General features: G+C 44.7%; 1 protein-coding gene across 2 annotated transcripts; it reads left to right on the forward strand.

The window, feature by feature from the left end:
* Positions 1-4,108: 4,108 nt before the first annotated feature.
* On the forward strand, positions 4,109-21,045 carry LOC133380992 (zinc finger protein RFP-like). 2 transcript variants are annotated; one of them, XM_061619313.1, is made up of 8 exons: positions 4,109-4,594; positions 5,533-5,628; positions 14,261-14,491; positions 14,664-14,686; positions 16,717-16,832; positions 18,066-18,092; positions 18,784-18,810; positions 19,008-21,045. In XM_061619313.1, the coding sequence occupies exons 1-8, from the start codon at positions 4,163-4,165 to the stop codon at positions 19,538-19,540; spliced, it is 1,485 nt and encodes a 494-aa protein (XP_061475297.1). In that variant the 5' UTR covers positions 4,109-4,162; the 3' UTR covers positions 19,541-21,045. The 2 variants fall into 2 exon arrangements, with proteins under 2 accessions (XP_061475297.1, XP_061475298.1); XM_061619314.1 differs by lacking the exon at positions 18,784-18,810.
* The last annotated feature ends 4,470 nt before the right edge of the window (positions 21,046-25,515 follow it).

Here is a 25,515-nt window from a genome sequence, read left to right on the forward strand (position 1 = left end):
TCTGGAGGCATTCTTGGGGATTTTCAGGTAGGAATCGTCCCCATCCTCTTCACTTGATTTCTAGAAAGGCAACACTGGGACTAAGGAGAAGGAAGCTGACAGCCAAAGCCACTCACTGGACAGGTTGTAAATAACAAGGCAGGCAGGACAAGGACTGAGCAGGCATTGAGCAGGGGGTTGGACTTGATGGCCTTGTTAGGCCCCTTCTAACTCTACTATGATTCTATGACTGTCTGAGGGCAGACTGAGGCTGGCGGCGCAGTGCCCCATTCACTCTAATGGAAAAACCTCCACTGTTGGCCTCCCTGCCTTCCATCCTGCCAGTGTGAATGTGCTTTTTGGCTCTTTCTTGCCAGGGTACTGTACCAGGCTACTGACAACTGCCTGCCTGTCAGTGCTTTGACACCCCAGTACAGCAGCAACAGCTTTTCTACCCACCAGCTTGCCTAGCTGATGTTGTTGATGCTGCACAGATCAGCTGCTGTCAGGCAGCTGACCTGGAGGCAGCACCCCCTTGTGGGTGTGCTAAGTGACACACCAGGTATATTGAATTAATGTGAAGAAAGTGGATAGGGAAATCGTGCCTCCTTGTAATGGTCAAACTTGGAGATCATCCAATGAAACTGATTAGCAAGAGATGAAGGACAGACAAACTTAGTTTACCACACAATGCATACTTAATTTATGGAATTAGCTGCCACAAGATGGGCTCAAGTTGCAGGAAGCCAGATTTAGACTGAACATCAGGAAAAACATCCTAACAGAGTGATGACAATGGAACCAATTCTGTAGTGTGGGCTCCCCAACGCTGGAGGCCTTCAAGAGGCAGCTGGACAGCTACCTGTCAGGTATGCTCTAATTTGGATTCCTGCATTGAGCAGGGGGTTGGACTTCTATAATAAGATGGCTTTAAATGGGAATTGAACAAATACACTGAAGATATGTCTATCAACAGTTATTAGCCATGTTACAGCTTGGGACCAAGATATTTAAAAGAATGTCTTGCCCCTTTTATATACAAGCCATCACTATATTCTGCACAAGTGTGCATCCAGATACTATTTCATCAGTTTCCCCTTTTAAAAGTTGTGGAGGGGGAAGGGAGAATTCCACCTTGTCGTTTTTCTCATTACAGTGTTGCAGAACACCTGCACTTGGCTGACTTTCTCATCTCCTAAAGATACAGGATCAGTCTCAGGCCATGAACCTGGCAACCTTATTTGGAGACCATACCAGTTGCTGAACAGCAACAGTTGGGGAGGGCTGCTCTGCTTGTGGGCTTCCTTACAGGATCTGATTGGTCACTGTGGGAAGCAATAGGGTGCACCTTTCATCTCATCCAGTAGTAGGCAACTTCTTACGGTATGTACTGGCCTCGAATAATGCATGCATGCGTACAATCACTTGGTGGTATGGAACTTCAGAATTATTTGCAATGGCTGTAAATCAGAGATGGGAAACCTGTGGCCCTCCAGATATCACAGACAACTCCCATCAGCACCAGTCAGCAATATGGCCAATAGGGGCAGGGTGATGGGAATTGGAGTACAGGAAGAAATTCCCACGTGTAAAGCCAGAACAAGAGCCAGCCTCTTGTTTTATTTTTAAAGTGATTTCCTACTAGGAACTGTCCAATTACATCGTGTTTCTTCTGTTGATGCGTGGATAGCTTGAATGCTAATTGTTTGCTGTCTAATGCCTTTTTAACATCTGGTTTGGAAATGTCCTTTTCAGGTTGTCTTCCATTTTGTCACCTTTCTTGTGCAAGAAGAGAGCATTGCTTGCTCTGTGCCTAGAGTCTGTAGATTTATAGGTTATAGACAGTCAATGTGCAGAAAGGTTTAACCATGTGACAGTTGCCTAGGAATAAAGAACCAGGCAGGAAATATGAAATTGTACGGGGGCGGGGGTGACAGGCAAATCTACCTGAAAGGCAAAGCAACAAAATGGGGATGGATGTCTGCCTTTCAAGAAGTGGGTTTCCACTTTAAAATCCTGAGGGAGAGCTATTTTGGAGGATCAGGGGGCTTAAGCCTGCTGAATCCAATAGAGTAGGGGGTTCCAAAACTGGTCTGCAAACCTCAAGTTCCATTTCAGATGGTCTGCTGTGTGTCTGTGGATTTGTGACTGAAGGTGGGAGGCGGCACACCCATTGCCTGAAGTATTCATATTGATTTTAATTGTCTTTTTACTGCTTTTTTATTTCTTATATTTTATTCTGTTCCATAGAATTAACAGTATTCTTTTCCATAGAATTCGAATGGTAATAGATACAATCTGTAAGAAATAAAGGAATCAGTAAAACACAATATCATACAGCATCTCGCACAGTGCATTACAATTGCTGCAATAGGATAAAAAAGTATTAAGTGGTCCACCAAGAGGGACCCTTATCAATTTTCAAGTGGTCCCTGGGGGACCCGCTGCAACAGAGCTTACTTCCAAGCAGTGGTGTAGTCATCTGGGGATTCGGGGGTGTGTGTCTTAGACCCTTTACTTTTATGGGTCCCAGCAAGCATCCTATGAGCCAATCAGCACGAAAGGGGAATGTGTTAGCCACTGAGAAGTATAGGGCCCAACGTCCTATAGGAGCCTGCAGAGAGTTGCATAGCGGAACTGAGAGTTTTGAGCGAGCTTGTGTGTGTGTGTTTGAATCTTTGCTAAGATTCTACCTTCCCTGCAAATTAGTCAGACAGAGATTTTAAGCTTTAAAATAAGAAATAACTACTTTATTCTGGAAGTACATGTTTGATAGGAAAGAGTCCTATATCTAGCTAACTCGCTATGTTGAAGCAATGAGCACTGAGCCCAGTACTCGCCCTCATGCTGGTGGAGAGGGAGAGACAAAGGAAAGATGTCTGCTCCCCTCTCGAGAAAGAAGAAGACTGGGAAGGAGGGAAGGAACTGGGATCAACATCCTCTGTATATCAGTCTAGCAGGAAGGAAGAGACACCAGGAGTTCAAAGGACAGGTGAAGCCTAGCAACCAAGAGGTCTCCTCTCTAGCTACCCTTTTTAGCCCCATGCAGCCTCAACCCACAAGTTGGAGTTGAACCTCATACATTCCAACAAGAAGAGTCTTCTAAAATGCTTCCTCATCCTTTCCTGCTGATTGGAGCCAATCAGAGTGAAAGGAGGTCAGTTGGCCCCTGAGAAGACTGTCTTCAGTAGCTGACACTCTCTTTCATGCTGATTGGCTCCTAGGGGTATCTGTTGTTGTGGGAGAAGGCATTAACAAGAATCATAGAATCATAGAGTTGGAAGGGGCCTTGTAGGCCATCGAGTCCAACCCCCTGCTCACAGCAGGAAATCCACAGCTAGAGCATCTCCCGCAGATAGCTGTCCAGCCTCTGCTTGAAGACATCCAGCGAAGGGGATCCCACCACCTCCCTAGGCAGTCGGTTCCATTGCCGAACTGCCCTTACTGTCAAGAAGTTCCTTCTAATGTCCAATCTGAATCTACGCTCCTGCAACTTAAAACCATTAGATCTAGTCCTACCCTCTGGGGCAGCAGAGAACAAATCTGTACCCTCCTCTATGTGACAGCCCTTCAGGTACTTAAAGAGTGCAATCATGTCACCCCTCAGCCTTCTCTTCACCAGACTGAACATGCCAAGTTCCTTCAACCTTTCCTCATAAGACTTGTTCTCCATACCGGCTATCATCCTCGTCGCCCTCTTCTGAACCCACTCCAACTTGTCTATATCTTTCTTAAAATGAGGCGCCCAGATTCTTAACCCACAGCAAAAAAGGGGGGGAGCATGTGGCTGTGACTATCATGGAGGAACCCTGCATTTCTGAATTTGCCACCACACTACTGCTTTCGAGCAGACATGATTAGGAAGGTTTGTGCTGTTAATCAGCAACTTCTTTCTGGATCCCTTATTGCCTTTCCAAGTAGGTTTGGTACTGGAATGAGCTGATGTAAATCTTCCAAGAAGCCAAGCCCTTGTTCTAAAAATGCCCCCCCCAATATTATGGGCAGTAATATAAAACCTCTTTTTAAACCAGTTTATAAAAACTCTTCCAGCTTCTCCCATGCGGTTGATCGCCGCTTCGTGAGGAATTAGGATCCTCCCCTGTTCTTTTCATGTCTAGGAAAGGAAACTCCGAGGCGGTCTTTAAAATCAGAAACGAAACTGAACACGGCGAGTCAGGCAGCGATGGCAGCTGAGGCCGGTCCTATGGAAGGGCTCTGCGGGGAAGCGACCTGCCCCCTCTGCCTGGATTTCTTCAAGGATCCGGTGACTCTCGACTGCGGGCACAATTTCTGCCAAGGCTGCCTCACCAGCTGCTGGGGAGAGTCCGACGGAGACTCTTCTTGCCCCGAATGCCAGGAAACGGTTCCGCAAAGGAACTTCAGGCCGAACCGGCAGCTGGCCAATGTGGCGGAGCTGGTCAAGAAACTTCAGGACGGGAAAGGAGGCGCGGCGGCGGTGGCGCAGGAGACGTGGCGAATGTGCGAGAGGCACCAGGAGCCCCTGAAGCTCTTCTGTAAGGACGATCAAGTCCCCATCTGCGTGGTGTGCGACAGGTCCAAGGAGCACAGGGCGCACAGCGTGTTTCCCATGGAAGAGGCTTCCCAGGAGTACAAGGTGGGGAATCGCTATTATGGGGAAGGGGCGTGTCGCCAACCCCTAACTTTCGTTTGGTTTTTTTGTAGGGTCCCTCTGTGTGAGTCACTCCTATGAGGTTTCTCGTGAGCTGGGGGTTCTCCAGTAGCGCTGCTGGGCGCCTCCCTCCTGGTTTTTCACAGTCTTCTTTGTAAAAATTGGGCGCTGGGAACTGTAGCACTGGCTCCCAGCTGCCAACCAGGGGTGTAGTCATTTGGGGGTCTTAGACCCCTTAATGTTTTTGGGAGCAGGGTCCCCACATAGTCCCTATGTCTCCAGCATCCTATCATCATGAAAGGGGAGTGTGTTAGCCACTGAGAGGAGTCTTCTATCATGCTTCCTTGTCTTTTCCTGCTGATTGGAGCCAATCAGAGTAAAAGGAGGAGCCAATCAGAGTGAAAGGAGGTGATTTAGCTTACTGAGAAGACTCTTCTCAGTATGCTAACCTTCCCCTTCCTGCTGTTTGGCTCCTAGGGATGTCTGTTGTGGGAGGAGGCATTAACAAGGATCTGGTTCTCAACCCAGCAGCCAAAAGGGGGGGATGTGGCTGTGACTGGGATGAAGGGCCACTCCACTTCTGAATTTGCAGAGCTTGGCAAAGTTACTTTTTTGAACTACAACTCCCATCAGCCCAATCCAGTGGCCATGCTGATGGGAGTTGTAGTTTAAAAAAGGAAATTTGCCAAGCTCTGTAATTTGCAACTATGGTACTGCTGCCAAAGTAGGGTTGCCAGGTTCAAGGCCTGAGACTGATCCTGTATCTTTAGGAGAAGAGAAAGTCAGCCAAATGCAGGTGTTCTTGCAACCCTGTAATGGGAAAAACCACAAGGTGGAATTCTCCCTTCCCCCTACACAACTTTATCTTTAAAGTTAGATGGACTGATCTCCTGACAAAGCAAAATCCTTTTCTATTTCTTTAGGAAAAAATCAACGCCCACCTGGAGTCTCTGAAAGACGAGAGGGAACAGCTTGTGGAGCAGAAGTTGGCTGAAGAGTTAAGAAGGCAGAAGTGTGGGGTACGTTCTTTGTTGTTACTTGACGCGCATGTTGGAGCTCTGTGTACGGCTCCCTATTCCATCACTGGAGGAAAATAACCTGTGTTTTTTGAAGTGCATGTCTGTGGTGGGGGCTATAGCCTATTTCAAACATGCAAGATCATTATTTCACCTCTGAAGCATCAAAATGGTGCCTGCCACGTGTGTTCTGCTCATGCAGAATTCAGAAGGGCCTTTCCAAACAATCGAAGTCTCAAGTTCTGGAGGTGCCAATATGCCTGCAGCTGCCTTGGCACCCCCAGACACCCTCTCTGGTTTTCCCCATGGCCTCCTGCACCTCCTGTTTTTTTATATATTTATTGGGGAGGGATTGAGGATCTAATCTTTCTCTTTTTTTTAGCCTTTCGCAAGGCAAACTGGCTTCCAGCCATCTTTTGCGTTCTTCTCCCCAAGCATGTCTATTTGTCATTTAGACAGTGGTGGCTGGTGCAGAAGGCAGGGAGCCCAAACAGCAGGCGGAGCTGGAGCCAAGAACAGGCAGAGCCAACTAATTTTAGTTTTGTCCCCATCCTCTTCTCTGCTGAGTTCCACACCGGCAGCACTGAGACAAAGGCCACGTCCACACCATACATTTATCCCACTATAAATGGTCCTGGCTTTTCCCCACAAAGAAGTATAGTTTGTGAAGGGTGCAGAGTGTTATTTGGAGACTCCTATTCCCTTGACAGAGCTCCAGCGGTCAGAGAAGTTTAACAGTCAGCCTCTTTTCCCAGAGAATTCTGGGAACTGGAACTCTGTGAGGGAAATAACAGTCTCCTAACAGCTCTCAGCACCTTTCACAAGCTATACTTCCCAGAATTCTTTGAGGGAAGGCATGACTGTTTAACATGGAATAAATGTCTGGTGTGGATGTGGCCTAAGGAAGAGGAAGCTAACAGGTGGTTCCCCCTCCTCCCCCCCCAGCTGGTTGTAAGTAAAAAGAAAGGTAGGTTGGGCGTGACTGATGGTAGAGAGAAGGTTGGTGGGGCAGCGTCCCACTTGCTCTCATGGATCAGCCTCCAGTGAATTTAGAATAGGAAATGAAGAGGGTGGGGCAGCTGAAGCTGCTGGTTCCCTTTCTAGCATGCCCAGCCAGGTTGCTTCTTGTTCCTTTTTAAGAAAATGGTCACAACCTACCTTATTTATTTATTTACTTACTTACTTACTTACTTACTTACTCACTTACTTACTCACTTACTTATAAGCCACACTTTTCATAAAGGTGCATCGAGGCAGCTTACAATGTACAAAGACTGTACAAAATTGGAATATATATGTTTAATAAAAACATCATTAAAAACATCAACAAATACTGCATTGGTTGGAAGGGAAAAAATCATGTTACAAAGGCCGGTATAAAAAGTTCGGCTTTCAAGAGACACCTGAAGGAAAGAAGGGAGGGTTCCTGCTGAACCTCTATTGGTAAGGCGTTCCACAGGGCAGGGCCTGCCACCCTAAAGGCTCAGACCCTGGTGGAGGCCAACCAAATCTCAAGGGCATGGGGAACCACCAAAAGTGCCCCATCAGAAGTTCTCACTGATCAAGATGGAATGAACACAGGGAGTCAGGTGGTCTTTAAGGTGCCATGCGCCCAAGTTGTTTAGGGCTTTGTGAATTAACACAAATACCTTGGACCTGGCCCAGTAGCCACTACAGCTCTTTCAGCAGCAGCTAACTTGTTGCCAGTAATCTGTTCCTGTAAGCAGTCTGGCTGCTGCATTCTGCACTAGTTGCAGCTTCCAGACCAGATACAAGGGCAGCCCCACATAAAGTATGTTACAGTAATCGAGTCTTGAGGTTACCAATGCACAGACCACTGTGGTCAGACTTCCACAGTCCAGGAACGGTCATAGTTGGTGTATTAGTCAAATCTGGCAGAAAGGCTTATTTGAGCCTCTAGTGACCGAGAAGGATCAAGGAGTACTCCCAAACTGTGTACCTACTCCTTCAGAGGGAATGCAACCCCCATCCAGGCTATCTCCTGGACACAGGAACCACCTGCCCACAGGCCTCCACCTTTCCAGGATTCAAATTCAGTTTATTGACCTTCATCCAGTCCACCACCATATCTAGGCACTGGTCCAGAACTTGCACAGCCTCTCCTGATTCAGATGTAAAATAGTATTGATGGCACCTTGCTCCAAGGCTCTGGATGACCACTCCCGAAGGTGCCATGCTGATGTTAAAAAGTACTGGGGACAAGATAGTACCCTGTGGCACTCCATAGTGTAAACACCAGGGGGCCGAGGAGCACTCTCCCAATACTACTCTCTGGACATGACCCTGCATATATGAACAGAGCCACCACAGTACAGGTGCCACCAATGCCCATCCCACAGAGGCGGTCCAGAAGGATACCATGGTCAGTGGTATCAAAATCCATGGAGAGATTGAGTAGGAAGAGCAGGGTTGTACTTCCCTTGTCTCTGTAAAGGTCATCCGTCAGAGCGACCAAGGCTGATTTGGTCCCAGGCCCAGGCCTGAACCCAGAATGGAATGGATGCAGATAATCAGTCTCATCCAGGAATGTCTGCAGCTGTTCTGCCACAACCCTCTCAGTCACCTGTCCCAGGAAGGGAATATTTGCAACAGAGTGATAGTTGTTACAATCCATTTGTCAGGTACGCATTCCAATTTGCAGATACATTCAAGCCACTTGTCCCCCACCCGATAGCAATTTGTATATGTTGGGCATCTATGGGTTGGTGAACAACAAAAGGCCCAGTTTCCATGGCCTGGGTCTCCCTCTTGCCATGACAAAAAAAATCACAACCGCCAGCAAAGCTTGGCTGGGGACAGGCAGTTACATCACTTCACACCTCCCCAGTGAGGGTCCTCTCCCGGTCCCTGGGGAACTTAGGCTGAGGCCCGCCCGCTGCCGCCTTCCAGCCCCGCCCGCTGCCGCCTTCCAGCCCCGCCCGCTGCCGCCTTCCAGCCCCTGAAGGTCTCTGGCAGTCCCTTCTCCTTCTCAGGTTGCCCCCCCCGCTTCAGTCAGACTTTCTCTTATATGGGCTTCTGCAGGCTTCCTAGCCACAGCTGAGTTTCTCCCCAGCTGTTCCTTATTTGGCTTGTCTCCCAACCCTTCTTCCTCAGCCAGTTCAGTTGAGTGGGGACCTGATTCTGCCTCCACACTGGACTGGAGCCAAGGGGGCAGTGGGGCAGTCCCTGGTGGTCCTTCACAGTATGTCACCCGGAAAAACCATTGTTATTGGATGACTGATAAAAACCTCAAGAGAGCCTGCTGGATCAGGTCAGTGGCCCATCTAGTCCAGCATCCTGGACAAGATGCCGCTGGGAAGCCTGCAAGCAGCACCTGAGTGCAACAACTCTCCCCACTTGCAGTTCCAAGAAAATAGTATTCAAAGGCATACTGCCTCCAACGATGGTGGTAGAACGTAGCCATCAGTGGCAGGTAGCCACTGACAGCCTTACCTTCCATGAAGTTGCCTAATCCTCTTTTAAAGCCATCATTGCCGCTTATGGGAGCAAATGCCATACTTTAACTATGCACAGTGTGATGAAGTACTTTCTTTTGCTTTTTCCTCAATTTTCCAAAATTTGACTTTGTTAGGTCCAAACTTAACACGCGAGCTGTCTCTATCTCCTCAACTCGCATTCACCCGGGAGGGGGTGTGGAGATGAGTGCAATTTTAACCCACTATCAGAGATCAAGTGAGCGCAACACAATTCCTTTGCAAAGGGGAACCCAATACTTACAAGCCAAAAGGCAGGTCAGCGTGGGAACCATGTTTATTGTTAAGCCAGAGAATATATAGTTTCTTCCCCGAAGGTTACAATATTGGGGAGCAGCGTCACAATTACAAAGAAACACTTTGATTGTCACTATAACCTAAAGATATGTAAAAGGAGGCAAAGGGGTATAGAGGGAGAACATAAGTGGAAACATCAAAATATCTTTTACACTATGGGTCTGCGTATTTCACATGTCCTTGAGATAAGTGCTCTGCGACTCTGGGAACAAAAGAGATACTGAGCAGGAGCCCCTAGCTGCAACCAGGCGCCCCTCAAGTGACGACAGATTAATATTGCTAGACTTACATGAGAAGATTGTGGGGTAGTTGGGGAGCTTTAACATTTCTATACATGTTATGATTTGCAACTATATGTGAGGTAATAAATTTCAATGGGATACAAGTGTCAAGGATGTGAGGGGAGGGAGGTTTCCAGCTTAAACCGGCCTTTATTCACTGAGCCACTGGAATGCAAAAGGGTCGGGTCATTAGGAAATATACCGACATTTTATATCGAAAGTCAATTAGAAGCCACTCTGGTGCTACTCCTAATATTGCTAGTGTCACTTTAAGCAAGACAGAAGGCATAACCAAAATGTTAAATGCACCTTTTAAATTTTTACCTAACAGTCCCCCCTTTCAGCCCTGAGAGAATAACTATTCTCTCAGGTAGCTGGATTCCCTTGATTTGTGTCCCACAATGGTCTTAACACTAATTCCATGAGGTTGGCTTTGGTCCCTTAAAAACTAAACTCAGAGACCTATTCACGCATATAGACATTAACTGAATAACATTAGGAATACATTGCAAGTAACAACATCCAGCAATAAAGAAAACTATCACTATAATCACATAAAACAATATCTCATGCCAGCTAGACCAATTGCACAAAGTCACCAAGGGCCAGCAGGCATTTGGCGGCCCGTTAAGCCCAGTAGGAAAAAGAACAAGTCAGTGATCAAAGAAAAGCAAATGCAACAAATGCTACCCTCTCAAAAGTCATGTTGCCTTACCCCTTACCAAACCGCTTATCACCAAGCCCCCCTCTACCTCCTTCAAGCTGTCGCAGGAAGCAAAGGAAACGTACTCCTTTAGTAACAAAGGGGACTCCCGCTTATCCATGTGGTGAACTGTGTGTTCCTTGCTTTGGTTGCCCCTGTCTCCTGTAAAGTCCAGGCCAATGGGGGGGGGTCTCAATATAAGAGGACCCCCTACGTATGTATATATATTCCTGCATGCGTGCTTCTATAGAAAAAATACCTAATGCTATTTCTAACGAACAATGGGATTCCCTGTGGGTGGGGGGGTGTTTGCCAAGGAATAAGATGACATTTATGCTGTAGCTTTAGTTTTGTATCTTAATTTCTGCCCTTGTTACTCTTCGCACAAAACCTCGTGGGAAAGCATAACCAGCCATACCATTAGGTAGGGGTGTGGGGTGGGAATTGTAGTTTAGCAGGCTCCATGGCCCTGTCTCATAACAATCTCCCCCCGTTGGAAAGCATCTGTATATACTTATTCAGATGTCTTTTCACACCTTAGACTTCCTAGTCTTGCCCTTGGCTCTAATGCTTACTTCCCTCTGGTATCTGTGCCATTTGGGATCGGATCCATATTACAAGGGCCATTAAGACGAAGACCAGAATTATTTGAAATATCAAAATAAGGGTTACAGTCTCCTTTGGCGTCCTCACCCCAGGCCAAACAGGGAATTCCACCATCCATGTGTCTCTATCTGTGAGAGCTTATCTATAATGTGAGTGACTGTATGGTAATCATATGCTATCTAGAGTGTAGCTTGCACTCCCATTTATTTAACTGCTTCTAATTGTTTCTGTAACATAGGATGAGAAAGTAACTTCTGGAGATCAGCTAGGTCTGGATTCACTAATATTCTCTGGATGGTCCATACAGGGACTTTAAATGAAAAATCACATCCTACTATTTTCTTAATACCACAAGGCATCTATTAAAATATGTTAGCATGGGTTGTATATAGTACTTATCAATAACAACATAATCACAAAATATTCTAAGGCACACGCACCCATAGCATGAAAGAGGAATAAGATACAGTCATCATTTTGACAGCAAAGCAATCTTGATGGGATTCCAAATAAACAAATCCTGGATTGTTATGGCAGAGTGAGAAAGTAAACAAATGGGCCAAAACTCTATACTTGATGAACCTCACATCTGAAATAATCAAATTCTGTAAACCCCTATTACTCAAAGGGATGTGGAAAGCAAAAACATCTAAAGAACAAAATAGCCATAACATATAAAATTATGATAGAGAAAGAAACAACAACAACAATAGACAAACATCCTCAAAGAATAATGCATAAATAATTACATTCAATATTATAATGTACATGAAACAAGTATCATTGTTGAAACATGCTGTGGGATGGCTTGGGCACAGTTCATCCTCTGGTAACCAACTGGCCATGTTCAGTGGAAGCTGTAACTGAACTTGTGTGTCTTTCGTCAATGCTAGGCAAAGAAACTGGAATAATGAAAAGTATCTTCATTCCCCCCTCCCCCCGAGTGACTGTATGAAAAGATTGCAAACTTGCACAAGGTGTCCATTTCAGGTTGATGGCCAAAATAGGCCCGAAAATAGTTATGTGGTTGGGTAGAATGAAGCAGGCCCCTATGCTGTTTATCCATGTTCTGGTCCTGGAGCAATTCAAGGATCTAGTAGACAAATGCCTTAAATAAAATCTTATCTGATGCACACGCAAAAAGAAAACGTTCCTTGGAGAGAAAACGCTTCAGCGCAGGAAGGAAAATATATATATAAAAAAAACTTCCATGGCCAGTAATGAGACTTCTGATCAAAAGTGGGTAAAAACCAAAATATTGTTGTTGCAACAGACAGACAAAACACATAACAGTACAACACATTTTAACTTCTGAGTTTCCCCAGCCTCTGGCCATGTACAGAGCTTTGCTCATGAAAGTAGTCACGGAAAGCAGCCTGTGAGAAGAAGGGGAATTAATGTCAAATGGCAAGGGCTGAAATAAGAAATTATATTTAATAAGTTACAATCACATAACAGACAACACAATAAGTAATAAGGCCCTTCCTCTTCTCCTTAGGATGTGGCCTGGCTGGAATCAATTGGAACAGGTAGCCACTGACAGCCTTACCTTCCATGAAGTTGCCTAATCCTCTTTTAAAGCCATCATTGCCGCTTATGGGAGCAAATTCCATACTTTAACTATGCACAGTGTGATGAAGTACTTTCTTTTGCTTTTTCCTCAATTTTCCAAAATTTGACTTCATTGGATGTCCTCAAGTTCTAGTGTTGTGAGTGCAGGAGAAAAACTTTTCTCTATCCATTTCTGCGCACCATAAAACACCTCTATGATGCCTCCTCTTATTCGCCTTTTCTCTAAATAATTTGCCTTATCCAAGTCTGCGTCTTATCCCAGTCTGCACCTGTGCTGGAATTGCTTTTTAATATCTTTTTAAATATGTTTTTAAGATGTTTTGTTTTAATATGTTTTAAAGTATTTCATTTTTAAGATGTTTTAAGGTGCTTTTAGTGTTCTTGTTTGCCGCCCTGGGCTCCTCCTGAGAGGGAGGGTGTGACGTCCTTCCCTGGTTCTCCCTGTCAGGTTCCCACCTGCTTGTGGCTACTGCCTTTCACTAGGCACCACCAGGGACACCACCAGTCAGGACCGTCCTTTATATGGTTTCTCACTCCGCTCTAGCACAGATCTCTCTAGGTCCCACTGCTAGGCAGCACCACCAGTCACGTCCTGTAACCAATACTCCCAGAGACTTTGCCTGAGTCTCTCTCTAGCTGGTTACTTTTGTGACTGAGTGCTTATGCTGTTCCCAACCCCCTTGTATCTTTATATAAAAAGCATACAACTCTGGGTTGCTCTGGATACTTGACTTGTTACAATCTCTCCCTTCACCGCTGCCACCATTAGATACTGTTTCTGTTCAGCCTTGGTAATTACCTTGCCCTCCCTTCTGGTCTGTATATTCCCCAGCCAAGGATCAGGCCTTTGGTAAACCAAATAAGTATTTATTTACTAATAACAGGAAATAACAAGATTACTTTAGGAATGTTTCACAAGCGTATGGTTTCATATATGGTCACTCTTTATGTTTCTGTTCATATATATCCTCTTTAAATATCAGCCAAATCCAATCCAAACTTCCCTCAGAACTCTGCCAACCAACTCAACAACCTCTCTCCAACCGACTCTCTAACCGACCTTCCAACTGACCCTCTAACCGACCTCCACTCATCACTCACAAACCTCCATTTATACCTTCAGCCAACCAGCCACCCAGCCAATCATCATCCAGCACTTCAGCTTCTCACCCATGTACTCCCCCTTTCTCTCTCAGTCAATTACCATAGATCACCCAATAGACCCGCACTTACCATATTTACAGATGCTAACTTACAGGAACATCACAGAGGGCAGGATATAAATTTAGTTAGTTAGTTAGTTAATAACCCTGAGTGAATGAATGATAAACTTCCAAGGACATATGGGATCGAATCAGAGCTTGGAAAAGTTACTTGTTTGAACTACAACTCCCATCAGCCCAATCCAGTGGCCACGCTGGCTGGGGCTGATGGGAGCTGAACTTCAAAAAAGTAACTTTTCCAAGCTCTGGATGGAATGTGTCCAACGTGTTTGCACCTGAGAGAATGTGGTAAGATGAGTGGGCAAAGTGCCCCTGTTCCTTTATCCACAAACTATACATGAGCTTTGTGAACAATTGAGCCATTCAAAAGTCCCAGACTTCTAGCTGACTTCTTTGACTGAGCCCACGTGTTCTACCTTTGCAACTTTCCAAATGCCTTGTATCTCTCCCCCACAACAGACAGAATTAGAAATGGAGAAGCAGAAGATCCAATCTGCCTTTGAGAGAATGCAGGAGTTCCTCAGGAAGAAATTGAACCTCTGGCTAGATCAGCTATGTGATCTGGAGGAAGAGGTGGAGAAGATTCAGGAAGAAAGCATCTCCAAACTCTCCGAAGAGATTTCCCGACTCGATGAGCTGATTACAGTGGTGGAAGAGAAGAGCCTGCAGCCAGCAAGTGTATTCCTGCAGGTGAGACTTAACACAAAGATGCCTTGGCATAAAGAACACATGATGAGACTTTTGTTTCCTGCAGTCAAAGAAAAGGCAAAGGAATCCCTATTAGGGCAACAAGAAGTCCAGAAGGGCGGGATAGAAATATTTTAAATAAATAAATAAAAATCTCTCCCTCTTTTGTTTTCAGGACATCGGAAATGCTTTAAACAGGTATGTGGCTCTTCCCCTTTTCTGCTTCCGCTACTTTTCAGGTGGAAGAGCTTTGGTTCTCTTGGGGTGCTTTGGAAAACAAATGTTACTATCTATGAATTTGGAAGAGAGCCAGTGTGGTGTAGTGGTTAAGGTGTTGGACTAGGACCTGGAGACCAGGGTTCAAATCCCCACACAGCCATGAAGCTCCCTGGGTGACCTTGGGCCAGTCACTGCCTCTCAGCCTCAGAGGGAGGCAATGGTAAACCCCCTCTGAATACCGCTTACCACGAAAACCCCATTCATAGGGTCGCCATAAGTCGGAATCGACTTGAAGGCAGTCCATTTCCATTTCATGAATTTGGAACCCATTTTAACATGGAGTTGGTGCTGCCCTGATTTTTTTCCTGCTCTTTCTCACTTTTTCAGCTTCTGCCCCATAAAAAATAAAATATATCTGTAACCTTGCTCCTGTTTCTCAATCTCTCTGAGGTTTTGGATACCACTGACCACAGTATCCTTCTGGAGTAGCTCGGGAAGTGGGGGCACCATGTTACGGTGATTCCAGTTTTACCTACAGGACTAAGTCCAGAGAGTAGCATTGGGTGATTGTCTTTTGGCCTCCTGGCAATTGTCCTGTGAGGTGCCGCAGGGTACTTTCTTATCCCTGATGCTGTTTAATATCTATATGAAGCTGTTGGGAGTGGTCATCAGGAGTTCCAGGGCAAGGTGTCATCAGTATGCTGATGACACTCAGCTCTATTTCTCCATAACATCCAAATCAGGAGAGACTGTGCAGGCCCGGGACTGGTGCCTGGACACAGTGGTGGAATGGACAAAGGAAAATAAGTTGAGCTTGAATCCTGGCAAGACAGAGGTACTGTGAGTGAATGGTTCCCGTGGCCAAGAAATTGGTCAATGTCATGCCTTGGAAGAGGGTGTATGCCCCATGAAGGAGCAGGTACGCAGTTTAGGGGTACTTCTGGATCCAGCTCTATCACTGGAGGTCCAGGTAGCCTCAGTGGCTAGAAGTGCCTTTCATCAGCTGCACTTGGCAAGATAACCACAACCATTCCTGGACTGGAAGAGCTTGACCACAGTAGTTCAGGCACTGGTGATTTGAAGACTGGGTTACTGAAATGCACTGTATGTGGGGCTTCCCTTGTCGTTGACCTGAAAACTGCAATTAATGCAGAATGCTGCAGCCAGATTGCTGACAGGACTGAAACCCTTTCAGCATATAACAGCTCTACTCAGGGATCTGCGCTTCTGACCAATTTGCTTGTGGAATTTCCTTACCCCTTATGTGCCCACTCAAGCACTTCAATCTGCAGAACAGGCCGTTACAGGGGCCACATAATACTCACTCTGCACTTGTAAGAAGTGCAGAACTCCCTGCCTATTGACCTTCAATGTAGTCTTTTCGGTGCCTGCTTAAAACTTTTTTGTTTAGGCAAACCTATCCAGACACATAAATATTGATGTGTCTTAATCTCTTTAATCTGTTGCTGTTCCAATTGTTTGAAAAATGTGTTTAATTACTTGTGTTTAATTGTTTTATCAATAATTTTAATGTGTTTTGTAAACCACCTAGAGGTTTTTTACTCAGGCCTTTGGCTGAGTGGATGCCCTCCCTCCTCCTGCTTGCTGTCCACTGCTTTTCTGTGTGGCTGTTTTGTTATTCCCACATTGGATGTTTTTGTGGTTTTATTTTACCATTTTAATTGCACACATTTTTTATAGCCCATCCTGGAAACACTTGATGAAGGTGGGCTATAAGTACAAATAATTTCATTAAAAGAGGGAAGTTTTAGCATGCTTGGGGAACCCCAAGTTATATAGAAGTACAAAAAAATTGAGAAAAAAGGGGGAAGCCATCCCAAAACAGCCCCAAGTGGAATGCTGACTGATTGTTGGAGGAGGGGGGACATCTGGAGGGAGTGAGAATGGGAGGGATGTCTGGAATCCTCAACAGGAGAACTCTACACTGCAACATTTTGTTGCAGGACCTCTCCTGATGTCTTATTACTCTTGGTCATATTCCCTTCCAGGAATGAGAAGAATTCAGCCCAGCACATGATAGACCTTTCCCTCAAGTTGGAAGAGATATTCAGAATTGTATCTGTTGAAAACTCCACTTTAGAAAAGGCTTTGGAGAACTATCAAGGTAATTTGAATAACTTAAGGTGGGGAATGGACAAAGCTCACAAAATAATCCATACTGGTTTCAAACGGAGTAAGAAACATTACCCTGTCCATACCCCATTACTAGTTCTTTTGAGATGCAGAAAAGTTGCATCAAAGGAAAGCTCCTGTTGTCCCTCTCCTTAGAAGGATGTATGGAGTGGGGAAGAGAGAGGGAGAAGCAGCTTCTTCTTTTCCAACTGTTAGAGTTTTTGGTAGATATATACTGTTGTGGAGTGCAGAAATAGCTAGTCTGTTAAGACTGGTAGTTAGAAGAATAAAGAAACTTACGGTTTATTACTACAAAGAGGTAAAGCCATACATGCTGAAGCAGCCATGCAACTTCCAATTCAGGAAGCCATTACTAACAGACTGAAAACAAAAAGAGGAAGGGGAGGAGCAAAGCCTGCAAAAACAGCAAACACTCTATAGAGGGAGGAATCAGCAGAGGGAAGAATAGATTGCCTTTCTGTCACTCTCCCACTGCGTCAGCTTGCTTGTAACATGCATTGGTGCTTTACTCCCAATACCAACACCATCTGATCCTGTACATTTCTGAAGAAGAATGGCTATTTGACACAACTGTCCTGCTTATCAAAGAACTCACCAATGGGAAGATTCCCTAGTGCTAGGAGTCCTTCACTTCCCTCACTTCCTCCACCATATCATAATGCACAGTTGTAATGCACACACAAGAAGGTCCCACGTAGAATACTCAGGGGCCCTTGGGAAGAAAAGCACTATATAAATTTTATTAATAGGATCTCCCCAGTTCTGTTCCATTCCTCCCATTTTGCCCCTTTCTATTTAGGAGGAGGAACTATTTCAGAGTCGATGCCCACCTTCTTCTGCAAGATGCTATATTAGACTGGAGCATTTCTCCTAGGGAACAAGAGATGAAGTCAATATCATTGGTCTTGGGCATCTTCATAAGTATAAATGAATGAACATCCCATCTGTTCATGCTCCAATTAACACAAAGTCTCAAAGTGGACCAGTTCAAATGGAAGGTGCCTCCTGTCCTACCTTAGAGGCCTCCTTTCACATAGCTACTCAATGGTCTCATTGTTGACAAACTCCAGATTTAAACATCAAAGTTTTATTGCATGCAGTACAATCTCGCTTTAAATACTACTTTTGCGGGTGCTGATGTTTTTTTCTTTATTAAACATGCTTGTGTATGATGATCTTTTTTTTTATCCCTTCTGTGTAACAGAATCTCTGGACCAAGCTCTGAACAAAGGTAATTTTTGGGGACTGAATTGGAAGGGATAATTTGAAGGGAGATGATACTTGGCTGAGGCTAGAGGTGAATGAATCTGTCATTTTTGGTTTCTCTCAGTGTTTAATTTTTCCAGTCTTAAGCCAAGTTCTCTACATCAGTTAGTGATATTCTTTTTAAAGTCTTCATGAAAATTCATCAGCATTTTACTGTGAATTTCTGCTAAAATACACATTTTTGTATGCAATTTTGCCTAATATACACATTTTTGCAAAGCAATTTTCTCTTACAATGCATTTTGTATGTTATTTTCACCACTATATGCATTTTCATGGACGCTTTACTTTTGTACACATTATTTGGCTGGACAACTGCATTGCAAAATTCAAAGAAGTGTAAATTTCCAAACATTGCTGTGTTTCGGTTCACATATTATTTCAGAAAGTGAGAATTCACCTTTAAATGCAAACTGAATTGAATTTCTCCCCCACCCCTAGTCAGGGAGGCAGAGTCAGTAAGTGCTGAACGAAGGTGACTGTGTTGAAGAAATTCTCTGTGGGGATCACATATGAAAAGAATGAATCTATTCAATAGTATCCTAATTTAAATGCTCAACCTAAGGATCCACTTAGTGTAAGAGGGTTGTGGGGCGTTTCCTTTGTCAATGATGTTCTGACTTTAAAAATTTGTCATCCTTTCCTCTTCGTAACAGATTCTCTGAAGCAAGCCCTGAGCAGAGGTAACAAGGGTCACTTCAGTTCCAGACTATTTGTTTACCAAGGGGAAGGGTTGCTGGGCCTCCTGACTAGATTCAGGTGAAGCCTGGAGAGAAAGGAGGTTTCAAGTGAGTGACTCTCCAGCAGCTGAGGCTATCCTTTCCCTGAGGGCATCATCCACCATCATCTTGTCTCCTCTCTCTTTCTGTCTCTCCTGCAGTGAGTGTGACTCTGGATCCAGACACAGCATCCCCAAAACTCTTTCTGTCTGAAGACCTGAAGAGCGTGAGAAGGGCAGAAAAGAAGCAGGACCTGCCTGACAACCCAGAGAGATTCGACAGTATGCCCTTTGTGCTGGGCCGTGAGGGATTCACTTCAGGAAGACATTGGTGGGATGTGGAGATTGAGATGGTAGAGAAGGCTATGTGGGCTGTGGGTGCTGCAAAAGACTCTGTCAGGAGGAAGGGTCCATTCAGACTTAATCCTAATGAGGGAATATGGGCTCTGAAGAAGCAGTTTGGTGACTCTTCACCTTTTGAACTCGTGGCTTTGAACTGCCCTGAGCCAATAACATTGGCTATGAGGCAACAGCTCAAGAAAATTCGGGTGGCCGTGGATTACGAAGGGGGTCTGGTGGAATTTCTTGATGCTGATACCAACAGATTTATCTTCACTTTCTATTCAGGATCATTCTGTGGGGAGAAAATCCGCCCCTTTTTCCATTTGGGGTTGGGAGTCAATCTGAAGTGCTGAATCTTGTGAGGGGAGAAGCACCACCAGCCCTAGTCCCACCGCTCTGAGAGGAGGTGACATTCTAGAACTTTCTCTGTGGTTGCAGAAGGGCCAGTCAAAGGGCTAGATAGCCTCAAATGGTTTTCAAGTGGGATTTCCAGATATTAGAATCTTCCACCTGCAAAAAATAAATAAATAAATAAATAAATGCAGGGTTAGAGAATACCTTTAGTTGTACCTTGAAATAATTGTTTGTTCTATCCCAAGAAGTTAAAAAGATGCAACAGTACATTGATAAATTTGGGGTATTGATCCAATACCTGCCAGAGAGAGAGAAATCAACAGGTTCAGGCATTGCCATCACTGCATCTCCATCTTTTGATTTTTACCTGTCATGGTGACTCATGAGACTTTTAAAGGCACTTAAAGCCCTGCCTGAAGAACAGATGTAAACCTTAAACAGGGGAAAAGTGGCCCTTATCATTTAAACTTTTTTTTTGGGGGGGGACATGATTATATTGCAATGAAGTTTCTAGCCCTGCTTGTTTTGGGTTTTTTACACTGATTCTATTTCCATCTTTATCTACTTATGAAAGAATCTATAACTCCCTGCACCCCATAGATGAGCCTCCCACTGCTCTCCTTCAATATCTGCAAAAGTAGAGCTCCAAGCTGCTCACATGTAAAAAGGCATTCCATGCAATGGGAACAATTGTGCAACTGGGGTCCTGATTCCAGAGTGCCTATATTTGAGCAGATGCCCTCACGTGTCACCGTCCCTTTGCAGATGTCAAGGGGTTAGTGGGACAGCCCCTGCCCATCATCTTTACTCATAGCACTTTGTCTGCCGCCCTGGGCTCCTGCTGGGAGGAAGGGCGGGATATAAATTAAATAATAAATAAATAAATGGTCCTAGGCTCTGGTCTGAAAGCACATGAGGCCAGCTTCCTGCTGTAGCTATGCAGGATCAGATCTGGTCAGTGCCTGGATGGGAGACTGCCGGGGAAACATATGTAAGCCGCCTTGGGTTTCATGAAACAAAAGGTGGGGTATAAATGTAACAAATAAATAAATAAAAATAAATGGAGCCCTTTCAAGTGTATATTGTCTGAATGACGCTTTGATCTGAATTGGGGAATATCAGCTGTAAAGAACTCACTCTCTTTCAGGAATATCTTTTGGGGCCAGATGTCTTGTGAGACCAGAAATCAAGTGTGGGGCCTCCCAAGTAGTGGAAGATATTGTAAGAGGAGCAAGTGAAATACCTGGCCCAGAGCTGGGGATGAAGGATAGAATGAGGATGGGGTTAGACAAGCAAAGAAATAATGCAAGACATCTAGAGTCATTTGATAGTTAATGAGAAGATGTGTCCATGTTTATATCTGAAATAAGGTTCAATATTTCAAACATCAGTAGAAGCAACCAACATATTTGCAAAGAGAAATGCCTCTAATCAATGTCTTTCCAAGTTAAAGATTATTTGTTTGCTCTTAAACAGTCATGGGAAAATAAAGTTTGTCTTCTCATTTGTTGTCTCTCTCACTTTCCTCATATGGAGACAGAGCATTGAGATCCCAAAGAGCTGAATTGCTTTCAGAAGCTTTACTGTTTATGATCATCCCAAATCAAGGATTTTTAAAAAAAAATTCAGTCTTTCCCAAAGTAGTAACAATGTGTCACGAAAAAAAAAAGATAATGGCAAGTGTTGGCCCAAGATATTTTGGTGATCTGAACTGGAATATCCTATTAGCACCTATTAGGGAATGATCAGCCTTCTCCTTTATCAGCCTCATTGAAAGGAATGAAGGAAAAAGAACACTGCAATTCTCCTTCCACGTGTCCCATACATTGTAATCATGCTCTTTGTTAATCATGCTTTGTGGGTTTGATGAGTCTCTGCTGCTTTTAATGGCATCTGAAGTCTGATCTCTGAAACGATCACCTAATTTGTTCACCTGGCAGAGTTACCTCTATGAATATCCTCCATTCAAATTTAGGCTCTGATGAGGGACAGGTTTATTTCTTTACAGAAGCTTTTTCTCTCCCTCCCTCCCTGATTTATACAGAGTCCAATGCTGATTTCTCAAGAATACTCACTGACAGACTCATAGTCGGGGGGCACCCCCTGAAATTTTCTGCCCCCTATTTATTTTTACAAAAAATAATTAAATTTATTTCAGAAACAAATCCCCCCCATACTTTTTTGGGTTCCCCCCCCCACCTTTTAGGCTGGCTTCTGGCCTGCTCATAGATAATAGCGTTTTACTATGACATTCTGTCTAGGGATAGGAGATTCAGTTCACATTTAAAGGTGGACCTACATAATTCACACTTTCTGAAATACATAAACTGAAACACAGCATGTAGAGTATTCTTTTTCCAAAAGGATGGGTCAGCTGGAAGTCAGCCAGACTGGAATGGACTTCTTAGATGCACAAAAGGTAGTGTGAAATTGGCCCCTTGAAGTGAATCTAGAGTACATCAAACAGCATAGTTCAATATTTTAGTGGGACCTCCTCCATGAACATTTAAGTTTGCAAGATGATAGGGTGATTGGCCAAGAAAGCATTGGGAGTGTTAGATTTAATTTTATACCACGTTTAGACCAAAAATGACCCCCAAAATTGCTGATAATACACAGGACTCTGAGCTCCTCCAGATGACCCATTTATTGAGCATTCATCCTAATTTATTTGCACAAAGCTTACATGGAGGTTAGGTTGCATTTGGTCTTTATTGAGCATTCAGTCTGATTTGTGGTAGGGATGGATGGACACATTAAGGTAGGAACCACCCTAGCTTGCCATGAGGAGAGGATAAGGTTCCTTGCCTGCTGCTTTGAATTAGGCTTCTGAGCAAGTCCCCACCTGGGATTGACAGGACATGATGATGTGCGTCACTCTCAGATGCAACTGTATGGCACAAACATGCCTGCCCCCTATTTGTACATCCCTGCATCTCTGTTCTGCCTATGTTCTCCCTTCTGGTAATAATGCCTGAAGGGAGCTAATGTTCAAGGAAGATGCAGTTTGACTGAGATCATATCCACACCATAAAAGCGCTCTATACCACTTTTACAGTTGTGGCTCCCGCCTCCCCCCCCCAACAATCCTGGGAACTATAGTTTTCTAAGATTGTAGTTCTGTTGATGGGGAATTTTGTAGTTCGTTGGACTGAGGGTCCTTGAGGGAATTGAAGATACAGGCTTGCTGCACAAAGATAGGCCTTTATTGGATGAATAGTGTACGCTTGGTCAGTCTCCCTCTGAGTGAGTGGAGAACGGTAACTTGGCACTGCTTGCCAGGGGTTTTTAATACTTTTCAGAACAAAGAAATTAGCATCTCCCAATCAGGAGGCTTCAACTAAGCATTACATAGGCATTACATAGACATTGCATAGTATTACATAGGCATTGATTGATGGATTGACTGATTGGGTTTATTTATACGCCGCCTTTCCACAGTGAGCTGTGCCCAAAGTGGCTTGCAACAAACATTCAAAATATCAAAATACAAAACATTGAGGTAGGGGAAAGAAGTCAGTTTACAAAACAACCAGTGCATTTGTAAAGGACAAAAACAAACAATTTAGCAAACATTCAGTATTACAAAAGAAATAATCTAGACTGTAAAACATAAGTACAAAGCAAAAAGAAAGCTAGCAGACATTAGAGGTTCAGGTGCTCATCCTGCTGCACTTGAAGGAGCCTCAGCAGCCTGTCTTGAATACAGTTCAGAGTGGAAGGGTCCTCTCACCAGCTAGATGGCTTACAGTTGGCTGCCTTTTATCTCCTCCAGAAGAGACCAACAGCAGCAACAGGGAAATGCTGAGGAGGGCAGTGATGACAAGCCCTCCTTCCCAGCCTCCTGGAAACTCCAACTGCTGGTGCAGATTTTATTCCTCCACAGTTCTTCATGTCCATTCTGCTGCTGCCTCTGTGTCATCCAGCTCCTTTCTCCCTCCATTCTTCTCCACCACCACCCGATAGTTGGCTCCATGCTGTTGTCACCACAGGGGCATCTGCAGTAGAACCATAGGAGCAGGACTTCTATGCTTGCTTTGGACTCTTTCTCCCCCCCTTCCTGAAATCTCTTTGCTACCCCCTCCCCAAACCCTGAAATGAAAATTGCATAGTCATTCCACATCGTTTAGATAGTTTGGTAGACAGTGCTGGGAACGAGTCAGTGGTCGTGGTGCACGTTGGCACCAACGACATGGGGAAATGCAGCCGTGAGGTTCTGGAAACAAAATTTAGGTTGCTAGGTAGGATGCTAGGTAGGATGCTGAAAGCCAGGACCTCCAAGGTGGCTTTCTCTGAAATGCTACCGGTTCCACGCGCAGGACCAGCCAGACAGGCCCAGCTTCGCAGGCACGCAGTCTCAATGCGTGGATGAGACGATGGTGTCGGGTGGAAGGGTTTGGATTTGTTAGGCACTGGGGAACAGTTTGGGACAAGCCAGGCCTGTACAAAAGGGACGGGCTCCACTTGAACCAGAATGGAACCAGACTGCTGGCACTTAAAATTAAAAAGGTGGCAGAGCAGCTTTTAAACTGACTGAGGGGGGAAACCCGACAGGAGCTGAGAAAGGTCCGGTTCGGAATAAACCTCCCCCCTGGGATAAAAACCAAAGAAATGATGAAATTTTAAAAGGGGTAGGCCTAGAAGTAGGCATTGTGAGAGCAGGGGCACAGGATATAAATTCAGAAGAGCAAAATTACCACAGGCCTAACCACACGTGCCAAAGACACTTGAAGAGAGACACTGCTTACAAGTGCCTGTACGCTAATGCTAGGAGCCTGCAAACCAAGATGGGAGAACTGGAGTGCTTGGTCTTAGAGGAGAGCATTGATATAGTGAGCATAACGGAGACCTGGTGGAATGGAGAAAACCAGTGGGATACGGTTATCCCTGGATATAAACTATATCGGAAGGACAGGGAAGGATGTATTGGTGGCGGAGTCGCTCTATACGTGAAAGAAGGCATTGAATCCAGCAAGCTCGAAACCCCAAAAGAGGCAGACTCCTCCACAGAATCGTTGTGGGTGGTGATACCATGCCACAGGAGCGACTTAATACTGGGAACGATCTATCATCCCCCTGATCAAAATGCTCAGGGAGACCTGGAGATGAGATATGAAATTGAGGAAGCATCCAAACTAGGAAATGTGGTAGTAATGGGTGACTTCAACTACCCCGCCATAGACTGGCTGCATATGTGTTCCAGTCATGACAAAGAAGCAAAGTTTCTAGATATTCTAAATGACTATTCCCTAGACCAGTTGGTCATGGAACCGACCAGAGGGACGGCAACCCTGGACTTAATCCTCAGTGGGGACCGGGACCTGGTGTGAGATGTAAGTGTTGTTGAACCGATTGGGAGCAGTGACCACAGTGCTATTAAATTAAACATACATGTAACTGGCCAATTGCCAAGAAAATCCAACACGGTCACATTTGACTTCAAAAGAGGAAACTTCACAAAAATGAGGGGATTGGTAAAAAGAAAGCTGAAAAACAAAGTCCAGAGGGTCACATCACTGGAAAATGCTTGGAAGTTGTTTAAAAACATTATATTAGAAGCTCAACTGGAGTGCATACTGCAGATCAGAAAAGGTACCGCCAGGGCCAAGAAGTTGCCAGCATGGTTAACGAGCAAAGTCAAGGAAGCTCTTAGAGGCAAAAAGTCTTCCTTCAAAAAATGGAAGTCTTGTCCAAATGAAGAAAATAAAAAAGAACACAAACTCTGGCAAAAGAAATGCAAGAAGACAATAAGGGATGCTAAAAAAGAATTTGAGGAGCACATTGCTAAGAACATAAAAACCAACAACAACAAATTCTATAAATACATTCAAAGCAGGAGACCATCTAGGGAGACGATTGGACCCTTGGATGATAAGGGAGTCAAAGGTGTACTAAAGAACGATAAGGAGATTGCAGAGAAGCTAAATGAATTCTTTGCATCTGTCTTCACAGTGGAAGATATAGGGCAGATCCC

This window comes from Rhineura floridana, chromosome 3 (assembly GCF_030035675.1).
Source record: "Rhineura floridana isolate rRhiFlo1 chromosome 3, rRhiFlo1.hap2, whole genome shotgun sequence".
In the NCBI taxonomy this organism is placed as follows: Eukaryota; Metazoa; Chordata; class Lepidosauria; order Squamata; family Rhineuridae; genus Rhineura; species Rhineura floridana.